The sequence below is a fragment of the Danio rerio genome, chromosome 25 (genome assembly GCF_049306965.1).
Source record: "Danio rerio strain Tuebingen ecotype United States chromosome 25, GRCz12tu, whole genome shotgun sequence".
Taxonomy (NCBI): domain Eukaryota; kingdom Metazoa; phylum Chordata; class Actinopteri; order Cypriniformes; family Danionidae; genus Danio; species Danio rerio.
The window spans coordinates 1,477,744-1,490,000 of NC_133200.1; the positions used below are offsets into that span (position 1 = coordinate 1,477,744).

A 12,257-nucleotide genomic window follows, 5' to 3' on the forward strand; every position below is an offset into this window, starting at 1 on the left:
CTACAAAAGCTGTACTGTACACCATATCAAAAGTTCTACCAAATAATATATAAATATGGGCGACAACATGGCTCAGTGGTCTGCTGTAACTACTAAATTATTTCTTAGATTTTCTTGATTTGCATCCTGTTTTAAACTAATACATTATTATCACTTTAAATTGGGGTTTTCCTTCTATAGGAACTCGCATTAATTATTTATTTATTCATTCATTCATTCATTTTCCTTCAGCTTAGTCTCTTTATTCATCAGGATCACCACTGCGGAATGAACCACCAACTTAACCAGCATATGTTTTACAGAGCGGATGCCCTTCCAGCTGTAACACACTACTGGGAAACACCCATACACACACACACACACACACACACACACACACACACACACACACACACACACACACACACACACACACACACTCTGCAGCCAATTTAGTTGATCAGTTCCCCTATAGCGCATGTGTTTGGACTGTGGGGGAAACCGGAGCACCCGGAGGAAACCCACAACAACATGGGGAGAACATGCAAACTCCACACAGAAATGATAACTGAGCCAACCGGGACTTGAACCAGCGACCTTCTTGCTGTGAGGCCACAGTGCTAACCACTGCGCCGCTGTGCTGCCTTTAATATTAGCATCTTAATTCTTCATAAATCTTCATGAATCTTGTGATTGCTGCGTCCTTCTAATTGGTGCTTGAATATTGTAATTGACGACACGGCAGGCCTGACACATGCGTCTTAAAGCAAAAAATGGACATGAGTATTTGATGTGTGCGATGTAAAGAGTGTGCCCAGAAGACAGATTTGGGGAAAGTGTGTTTCCGAGTGTCGCGTCTCATGCATTTAGTATAAATCTGTGCTGGTGTCCGGCAGTGATTCAGATTCACAGCACGCCGTCGCTGAAGGAGAACTGAAAACACTCTCTGACCTTCAACACCGAATGCAGACGCTGAGAAAACTGAGCTGTTTACTCCGGTTATAATACTAATAACACTACAGAGTAATGCAGTAAACCATAAAAAGTAATAGGAAATTAATGCACAATAACAAGTATATATTAATAAGGATGATCCATGCTTTCATGATGTTGAGGCCAAATTGTGAGCCGAGCATCCGAATGTGTCAGCAGAAATGGAGACTCATCAGAGCAGCAACGTTTCTCCAATCTTCTATTGTCCAGTTTTGGTGAGTCTGTGTGAATTGTAGCCTCAGTTTCCTGTTCTTAGCTGACAGGAGCGGCACCCGGTGTGCTCTTCTGCTGCTGTAGCCCATCCGCCTCAAGGTTGGACGTGTTGTGTGTTCAGAGATGCTCTTCTGCAGAGCTCGGTTGTAGCGAGTGCTTATTTGAGTTACTGTTGCCTTTCTATCAGCTGGAACCAGTCTGGCCATTCTCCTCTGGCATCATCAACAAGGCATTTGCGCCCACAGAACTGCCGCTCACTGGATATTTCCTCTTTGTCGGAGCATTCTCTGTAAACCCTAGAGATGGTTGTGCGTGAAAATCCCAGTAGATCAGGAGTTTCTGAAATACTCAGAGCAGCCCGTCTGGCAGCAACAACCATGCCACGTTCAAAGTCACTTAAATCCCCTTTCTTCCCCATTGCTCGCTCTGAACTGCAGCAGATCGTCTTGATCATGTCTACACGCCTAAATGCATCGAGCTGCTGCCATGTGATTGGCTGATTAGTAATTTGCATTAACGAGCAGTTGGACAGGTGTACCTAATAAAGTGGCCTGTGAGTGAATATGATATATGTAAAGAAATATCAACTTTATAGGGGCATGCATATATAGGAGTGTTTATTTGTCTTGATCCATTATCTTACCCATTTGGGCATCTTCGCTCCGTCTGGATCATGATAGTGATACTGCAGCACCAGCACTGTAGCGATCACTGACAGGCCCACAATCACCATCGTGGTGGCAAAATACTGAGCTGAAACACACACACACACACACACACACACACACACACACACACACACACACACACACACACACACACACACACACACACACACACAGAGACAGAGTTAGACACGCAGAGAGTCACAGATACACACATACACACAGACATGTGAATTGGGTAGGCTAAATTGGCCATAGTGTATGAGTGTGAATGATTGTGTGTGTGGATGTTTCCCAGTGATGGGTTGCAGTTGGAGGGCCATCCGCTGTGTAAAAAACGTCCTGGATAAGTTGGCGGTTCATTTCACGGTGGCGACTCCGGATTAATAAAGGGACTAAGCCGACAAGAAAATGAATGAATTAGAGTATGCCTATAGAATGTCCTCATAAACCACAAAAACCAAACTGTGTGCATGTATATGTGTGTGTGTGTGTGTGTGGCATTCTTGAGATCTTCAGTCATGTGTGTCTGAAAGGAAAATGTGACCATTATAAAAAAGAAGGCTTCAGTTAACACACACACACACACACACACACACATACACACACACACACACACACACACACACACACACAAACACAAACACACCCTAAATCCGAGACAAGAACCTTTAAATATTTTCACTTAAATATTTCACATCATCTGTTAAATAATTTTTAATTATTTAAAAGATTTTATCTACAGAAAAGTGAAAAAGTGTGTGTGAAATGCACACTTAAAGTTGATCTACTTTACAATTAAATGTTTAATTCAATGCAAGACTCGTTTAATAATAATAATAGTTATTATTATTATTAATAATAAACACTTTTATAAATACAATGCACAAAAAGTAAAGATAGAAATGAATAATTCTAAATAATTATTCTTAATTATAATCTATCATAATTCTAAGCAACAAATGTATTAAAATATTACTACAATTGTTACTTAAAATTAAAAATATGCAGTTCAGAAAAAATATTTGATGTATTAATAATTATTAAATTATTTTACAATTACTAACTATACAAATATTAAATACAATTTACTTATAATTATAATTAACGGATTACCTATATACAGTTGAAGTCAGAATTATTCGCCCCCTTTTGATTTTTTTTTCTCTTTTAAATATTTCCCAAATGATGTTTGACAGAGCAAGGAAATTTTCACAGTATGTCTGATAATATTTTTTCTTCTAGAAAAAGTCTTATTTGTTTTATTTCGGCTAGAATGAAAGCAGTTTTTAATTTTTTAAACACCATTTTTGGGACAAAATTATTAGCCCCTTTAAGCTATTTTTTTTCGATAGTCTACAGAACAAATCATTATTATAGAATAACTTGCCTAATTACCCTAATCTGCCTATTTACCCTAATTACCCAAGTTAAGCCTTAAATGTCACTTTAAGCTGTATAGAAGTGTCTTGAAGAATATCTAGTCTAATATTATTTACTGTCATCATGCCAAAGAGAAAATAAATCAGTTATTAGAGATGAGTTATGACAACTATTATGTTTAGAAATGTGCTGAAACAATCTTCCCTCCATTAAACAGAAATTGGGAATAAAAATAAACAGGGGTGCTAATAATTCAGGGGGGCTAATAGTTCTGACTTCAACTGTATATAATAAACAAATAATGCAAACATCCAGCAGCCTGAACATTCTGCTAAACGTCTCTCCTTTGCTGAAAGTCAAGCCGAATCTTCAAAAATGAGGTTATGAACTCATAATCCTGTGAAAATCCTCTCTGGTGTCTGTCATTGTTTGATGGTTTTTCTCAGTAATGGAGCTTTGGGGAACAGACAGATATCAGCGGGGGGCTTTTCACCTGTAAAGACGCCCCATTTCAGCATGAATGATGGCTCTGGTCTCCAGCTGGCCCATTCATGGAGGATTCATAAGCAGGAATAGGACGTTAATGTGATGAATGCAGTTCGCTGTGTCTGAGTTTCAGGGTCTCTCATCCTTTTAAACCCACAGATCAACATAAAGCCGAAGCACCACCCTCTGAACCGTGATTGACAGGTGGACTCACCAATCAGAGGCACCGAGTCGGAGGTGGCAGGCATGATCTCAGCCACCAGCAGCATGAAGACGGTGAGTGACAGCAGGACTGTGATTCCTGGCAGAAAAAACAAACAAACAATTATTCAAATCTGAATGGTCTTCATTCATTAATGCAGAAGTGTCCAAACTCCTGGAGGGCTGCTGTCCTGCATGGTTTAGTTCTGACTTTCTTCAACACCCCTGCCAGGAAGTTTTTAGTATACCTAGAAGAGCTTGATTAGCTGGTTTAAGTGAGTTTAATTGGGGTCGGAACTAAAATATGCAGGACAACGGCCCTCCAGGACCGAGCTTGGACACCCCTGCATTAATGCATCTTAAATCTGTGTACAGATGCACATGAACTAAATTACTTCAAAATACTAAACAGCCTACAAGTATGTTATTTAAACACATGTTTATGTACAAATGTTTACTTGCAATTATATATTATATAGATAATACTACATATAGCACATATATTATACATATTTTATTATATAAATATAATAAATATATTCATATTGAGTACTATATTATTATGTATTAATAATTTATTAATATATAATTATAATTTATAAAAACTATATTATTATGACACTATATTATCTTATTTAGTCCTTTTTATTTATATTAGAATTAGTTTACGACTAAATAATAATAATATAGTATGTTTTATTAATAAAATAATATAGTATATTTTACATTTAAATATAGAAATATATCAAATCAATTCTAAATAATTTGATTCTATATATATTTAAAAAAAATACATTTAATAATAATGATTAAATATAGAAATATAATACTGTATATTTAATATTTAATGCGTTACTACTATTTAGATTGACAATATAATAACACTAAATATACAAATATCGTAAGCATTTTATTTCATTGTTGCATTTAACTCTTTAAAATATGTATTAATATTATTGTAATAAGCAACAAAAATCAAATTAAATCAATGTTAATATGAAAATGTTGTATATTATTTAAGGTTGAGAATTATTAATACATCTAATTATTTGTTGAACTGCAGTATAGTATAGACTGTGGCAATTCTGAATGGAGCCGGTGGATTTAAAATGCAATAATGTGATACACCGAAAGTCAAGCGATGCCGCCCACACACACACACACACACACACACACACACACACACACACACACACACACACACACACAGAACTAAGACAGCATGAAATTAAAGACACACACTGCGCTTTAGACACTCACATATTGCAAAATCAGCTGCTCTTGTTTGCGGTGTTGAAACTCATTTATCAGCGAGCGACACCAGTGAGATTAGAGATTACTCAGGAGAAACTCTCCGTTAATCCCATTACCATCAGAGATATTCTGTGTTCTGCAGGGGGATCTTTTACTTTTATCACTGCTTTTCAATAAAGATGAAGTGCACAGAGCAGGTTTAACAACAAACATTAAAAAACTTAAGCACGAACTGAAGTTAAATGTACAGTCGAACATTATTCGCCCTCCAGTGAATACTTTATATCAAATATTTCCCAAACAGATTCAGGAAATGTTCACAGTATGTCTGATAATATTTGTTCTTCTGGACAAAGTCTTACTTGTTTTATTTCGGCTAGAATAAAAGCAGTTTTAAATTGTAAACACCATTGTAAGGCCAAAATTATTATTCTAAAGAAGGTAATGATTCGCACTCAATTGCTTGACTTAGCCCCTTTAAGACTTTTTTTTTTTTCAATAGTCTACAAAACAAACCATCATTATACAATGACTTGCCTAATTACCCTAACCTGCCTAGGTCACCTAATTAACCTAGTTAAGCCTTATATGTCACTTTAAGCTGTATAGAAGTGTCTTGAAGAATATCTAGTCTAATATTATTTACTGTCATCATGACAAAGAGAAAATAAATCAGTTATTAGAGATGAGTAATTAACACTATTATGATTAGAAATGTGTACGGAGGGCGAATAATTCAGGCTTCAGCTGTATTTTATGTGTGAATGTAACTTTTTCTGATGTAATAGTAATGTGTTTTGCAGGCGTCTCACCCAGTGATATCTTCTCTCCGGAGTCGGCGGGCAGCAGGAACACCAGCAGAGCAAGAGTGGAGATCAGCACACACGGGATCAACAGATTCAGCCCGTAGTACAGCGTCCTCCGCCTCATGACCACGGTGAAGGTGACGTCAGGGTACGGTTCCTTACAGCAGTCGTAGAACTTCTCATTCCTCCTGCCCGGCACCTCTGCAACACACAGACACAGGTCAGGACAACACAGCCGAGCAAATGCATAGCAACATTCAAGCAAATATATAGCAGCACCCTAGTGACCACCCATAGCACCCTAGCAACTGCACAATTAAACACACAAGAAACTTCATAGCAACCCCCGGTTACCACCCACAACTGCATAGTAACAGCCTGGTAACCAAATAGAAACACATATGAAACTTCATAGCAACACCCTGGAAACCACCCATGACACCATGCCATCTGCACAGCAACACCCTGGTCTCCAAATAGGAACACACAAAAAAACTCCATGGAAACACCCTGGTAACCAAATAAAAACACACAAAAAAATGTCATGGCCACACCCTGGTAACCGCCCATAAAAGCCTATAAACCGCACAGCAACACCAAGGTGACCAAAGAAGAACACACAAAAAAACTGCATAGCAACACCCTGGCAACCACCCATAAAACCCTAGCAACTGCACAGCAACACCCTGATCACCAAATAAAAACACAAATGTTTTCATAGCAACACCCTGGTTACCACCCACAACAACCTAACAACTGCACAGCAACACCCTGGCCACCAAATAGGAACACACATAAAAACTGCATAGCAACACCCTGGCAACCACCCATAACACCCTAGCAACTGCACAGCAACACCCTGATCACCAAATAAAAACACAAAACTTTTTCATAGCAACACCCTGGTTACCACCCACAACACCCTAACAACTGCACAGCAACACCTTGGTAACCAAAAAGAAACAAACAATAAACTTTATAGCAACATCCTGGAAACCACCAATAACATCCTAGCAACTGCACAGTAACGGCTTGAAAACCACAAAGGAACATCCAAACAAATATATTGCAACACCCTGGCAACCACCCAAAACACCATAGCGACTGCACAGCAACACCCTGGTAACCAAATTGGAACACACAAAAAAATATCATAGCAACACCCTGGTAACCAAATAAAAAAACACACAAGACTTTTCATAGCAACACCCTGATAACCGCCCATAAAAACCTGCCAACTGCACGGCAACACCCTGGTCACCAATTAGGAACACACAAGAAACTTCATAGCAACGCCCAGGTAACCACCCACAACACCATAGTGACTGCACAGAAACACACTGGTCACCAAATAGGAACACACAAGAAACATCATAGCAACAACCTGGAAACCAAATGAGAACACAAGTAACTTCATAACAACACCATGGTCACCAAATAAGAACACAGAAACTTCATAGCAACACCCTGGTTACACCCACAACACCCTAACAACTGCACAGCAACACCTTGGAAACTACAAAGAAACATACAATAAAATACATAGCAACACCCTGACAACCACCCATAACACCCTAGCAACTGCACTGCAACACCTTGAAAACAACAAAGAAACAACCTAGCGAATGCATATCAACACCTTGGTGACCACCCATAACACCCTAGTATCTATACGGACACCTTAGTAACTACATAATACCATGGCAACCATTAAAAAGCCCTTACAAATTGCATAGCAACACCCTGGTACCCTAGTATCTGCACAACAACACCTTGGAACCACATAGGAAAACCCTAGCAAAAACATACAGTATCAACACCCTGACAACCACATAAGAAACTGCATAGCAACACCTCGGCAATCCTATACAATGTTGTTAAGAAACACCCTAGAAACCTCAAAGTCACACCACAACAGCCACATGGCAACACCCAAGCAACAGCATAATAACATCCATGGCAACCACTCAACACACACTGTAAACTCTATAGTAACACCCTAATAATCACAAAGCAGCACCCTAGCAACTACATAGTGAATCCTTAGCAACCCCCATAGCACCATAGCAACCGGCTGATCTGAAATCCAGTCTAAAATCTAAAACACAACCTCAGATAAAGATTAAAGACAGAACAAACATGCTGAAACTCACAATTAAACAGGAAATAACCCTCAGAATCTGTTATCGCCACTGAGTCCACTTAATGAACGCTCATTTCTGATCTTCACGCTCATGCTGATGGATAATTCTGTTCGGCTTCATTTATATTATGTAACAATGACACAATTAAAGACTCTCCAAGCTTCTGGCACTAAGATCCTTCTGGAAGACAGAAATGCCAGATCCTAATCGGCAAATACTGATTATGAACAAACGAATGAATTCACACGAGAGAGCATCTGAAAATTGGGTGCGTGTGTGTGTGTGAGACATTACGCATGACAGACACTGTTATGTAAAACTTGTTTGTTTTTATCCAGCATTTCTCCACATCTGCCTCAAATCACGCAGGGCATCGTGGTATACTGTACAGACCAGTGACATTTAAACAAGTCAATAAACAAAGGAACAAATATTGCACTGACAAATAAATGGAGCAAATTACATTTAAATTGATGAACTAAAATAACTACAACTGAGAGGTGAAAAAAACACAAATATATACAATATAATAATTATAATAGTCATGATATGCAGTCATTTGTTAATTTTCCTTTGGCTTAGTTCCTTTATTTATCTGGGGTCACTACAGTAGAATGAACCACCAACTTTTCAAGCATATGTTTTACATGGTGGATGTCCTTCCAGCCACCACCCATTACTGGGAAACACCCATACACACAAATTACTTTATCCAGTTCCCCTATAGCGCATGTGTTTGGACTGTGGGGGAAACCGGAGCACCCGGAGGAAACCCACGCCAACACGGGGAGAACATGCAAACTCCACACAGAAACACCAGCTGACCCAGACGAGACTCAAACCAGTACTGCATAACCAGTATAACCAATACTGCATGTCAGTTTTTTTGCATGTCAGGGGGGACGGGTGAAAACTTTTAAGCAAATGAGATAAAAGTAAAATAAAGTAAAAAAAAAATGTAAACAAAATCATTGAACTAAATGAGCAAAATAAATAAATAAAGAGAAATACAATGTAAAAATAAATAAATAAAAAGGCCTAATAATAATACAAATAAAAAAGATACGAACATTTTTTTATTAGAAAAAATGACATTTTCTTTAAAGTTAGTTATAAAATTATTATTTTTTTAAAAATACATTGAAAATGCAATTTCTGAAATACATTTTTAAAAATAATTAAATAAATAAATAAACTGAGAAATGAAATAATAAAAATAAAAAATGTATACAAAAAATTTAACTAAATGAGCAAAATAAAGTTGAGAAATAAAGAGAATTAAATGTAAAAAATAAATATATAAAAAGGCTTAAAATAATGCAAATTGCAAAAATTATATTTATAAAATAAACAAAAAACTAAAATTTAAATGAGATTAAATTTTTTTAAGTTAAAGAAATATTGAACTGTCAAATAAATGGGCAAAATTAGGTTTAAACTGATAAACTAAACATTTAAATTTAGAAATAATAATTAAATAATACAAATAAAACAATTATACAAAAATAAAAGCTTTAAAACTAAATTTAAGTTAAAGTTAAGCTAAAAAATTACAAAAAGATACATTTTCTGAAATAAATTAGTGAACTAAAAATAGATTAATTAATAATAAATAAAACTGAGAAATAAAATACAAAATTCAATATTCAATGATACAAATTTAAATTCATTAACTATAAAAAACAACTGAGAAATAAAATGTAAAAATAAATAAATAAAAAGGCCTAAAAATAATAAAAATAAAATTTTATTTCAATTTAAAGTTGTAAAATGACAAATAAAATACATAAATAATAAAACTGAGAAATAAAATAAAAATGTGTGCAAAATCATTAAACTAAATGAGCAAAATAAATATTTGAGAAATAAAGAGAAATAAAATGTAATAATAAATAAACAAAAAGGCCTAAAAATAATACAAATAAAACAAAATACAAAAAACTGTAAAGTTAAAGTTACAAAATTACAACAAAATAAAAATTTAAAAAATAAAAAAACGTTTAAAAAATAAAAACAAAACTAATATTAAAACAAAATGAGTCTGTAAAACTCACCAACCAGATCCCACTCCCCGTTAGCGATGTATCCGGTGATATCGGCATTTATCATCTGCAGATCCAGAGCCCAGCCGCCGTACGTCCAGGAGCCGAACTTCAGATCACAGCGCTGCACGTCAAACGGGAACCAGCGCACATCGATGTAGCACGTGCTCTTGAAGATGCCTGAGCACAGACGTTGCTTTCATTTAGTCTGAAGGGGCTTCTCAATATTTACACCCATGACTCTCTGTTATCTGTTACTTATTTGCTTATTCTGTCCTTAATAATGCTCTCCAGCTCTCTGAAACAGACTCTTTTAGGCTCTGATACTAATTATGGTGTTTTGATGACTGTCGCTTTAAATGCAAAGGAGATTGTGCTCTTTTCAGAAGAGAAATGCCTGTGTGTCAGCATAGTGACAGATTCAAAACGGTTGTAAGTGTGTGCTTCATGCGACTGTCAGTCTGTGGAGACTCCTGTCGCTGCTTCATCTAAAACTCCACATCTATAATCCTCTGAGTCTGTGCTGACATTATCTTCAGCAGCTCAAACACTCTAATGGCTAATGGACAGACGGCTGCTTCTTACTCAGGGCTGCTGTTTATGCTAATGAGGGAGAGATGGGCACTAGTGGGCGGGGCTTTCCCTCTCTGATGACGTCATACAAAGGGGGAATGTTAATCAAAGTGTTTACAATAGGATTAATTCATGTTCACCATTAGAGGCTGGTGATACTCACACACTGCTGACACACACCTGGGTTTAAACCCTTTATAAAAGTCATTTTTGCATTAAAGCTCCGCTTTAAAGAAACACTCAACTACTTTTTAAAATCTGTTTTGAATGAAATGCTAATGGCCTAATCCGATTTAATTCATTATGCTAAGCTAAGCTAAAAGTGACCCAGCTAGAGCAAGAAATCGGAGGAATGGATTAAAAAAAGGTTCAAGTCCACTGTTTAAACTTGTAAATGAGACCTTTTATAGTAAATTGGAGGAGTCTTCCTTTAATTTTCCTCATCTGTACAGAGTTCCTGAGCAGAAATTCATATCTGATGTTCGCATACAACATACAATCGAGTGCACTTACACCTACATATCTTTAAAAAACCTGTATTTCCCCACCCCACCCTGACCAGCCTCAAAAAAACTACTATGGTGCACAATACCTGTGTGTTTACACCATAGACTGTAAAATGTATGGACGTAGGATCCGTGACGTCCCCCATAGGTTTCTAAAGAGCGCAAAGGAAGCCACAAGTAGGCGCGGCCAACCATCGCTATTTTGTTCGCGCGTCATCACATCCACGGCGGGATACCAAACAAGGGCAAAGAGGCGGAGAGTGGAGCTACAGACACCTGCTGGCATTTAGCTTTGACCTGCCTCAGACACACTTTACTTTGGGAGAACGCTTAATACTTCATCACCTGCGTCTCGTTTGTATTCTGACCACTTGTGCTTGGTTGTACACTATATCAATAAAGTGTTTAGACTTTAAACACTGCTGTAATACACTGAGCCACTAAACATTGTTCTTATGACGTTTTTCAACAGGAGGAAAACGCAAATCACTTCCAAACACTTCAGATATAGTCTGTGTTAGTTAATGTAAGACTATTGATGAACTCCAGCATAACACTGTATGACAACGCTTCAGATGACTGATCTAGAGCCTACAGCTAATCAATCTGACAGATTCTGGAGTGCATTACAGCTCTAAATATAAATGATAAATGATCTTAAATAAAACAAATACATGTATAGAGATGGTATATGAGTATATAACTTTACTCACATGGGAAACGGAGGCCAGGTTAATGGTTTGTGAGCACAACTAAGTGCACTCAGCATGCCATGCTATCTAATAATTGTAGGAAACAAGTCCAAAAGGCAGCTGACTGTGTAAAGCCACATAAAACAACACAGAAATACGATAAATATGCCGAGTTCAGTGGCTAATCTGCAGGATTCAGCTGAGGTGACGGCGACCAACAAGACCTAGCTGTCACTCAAGTGACCACGCCCTTAATTATGCAAACTTAATATAACTTAATATAAAGGAAACGGATGAGTTATAAAAAAAATTCACCCCCT

The 12,257-nt window shown here is 37.0% G+C and overlaps 1 protein-coding gene and 1 long non-coding RNA gene across 4 annotated transcripts in view; one reads left to right on the forward strand and one right to left on the reverse strand.

Annotated features, from left to right (window-relative positions):
* LOC141380857 (uncharacterized) overlaps window positions 1-12,257 on the forward strand; it is a 31,472-nt gene that overhangs the window by 5,336 nt on the left and 13,879 nt on the right. The window contains exons 2-3 of one of the 2 annotated variants that reach the window (XR_012400165.1): window positions 3,879-3,995; window positions 5,978-6,200. This is a non-coding gene — a long non-coding RNA (uncharacterized lncRNA). Of the gene's footprint in view, window positions 1-3,878; window positions 3,996-5,977; window positions 6,500-12,257 lie in introns of those variants that run through there. The other variant, XR_012400164.1, reaches the window with a different exon arrangement.
* The window catches only part of LOC101882451 (neuronal acetylcholine receptor subunit alpha-7), a 31,611-nt gene that overhangs the window by 2,434 nt on the left and 16,920 nt on the right, over window positions 1-12,257 (reverse strand). The window contains exons 6-9 of one of the 2 annotated variants that reach the window (XM_005174221.6): window positions 10,179-10,346; window positions 5,987-6,181; window positions 3,934-4,020; window positions 1,829-1,938 (exon numbers count right to left, since the gene is read on the reverse strand). In XM_005174221.6, coding sequence (XP_005174278.5) covers window positions 1,829-1,938; window positions 3,934-4,020; window positions 5,987-6,181; window positions 10,179-10,346 — 560 coding nt within the window. Of the gene's footprint in view, window positions 1-1,828; window positions 1,939-3,933; window positions 4,021-5,986; window positions 6,182-8,133; window positions 8,419-10,178; window positions 10,347-12,257 lie in introns of those variants that run through there. The other variant, XM_073942579.1, reaches the window with a different exon arrangement.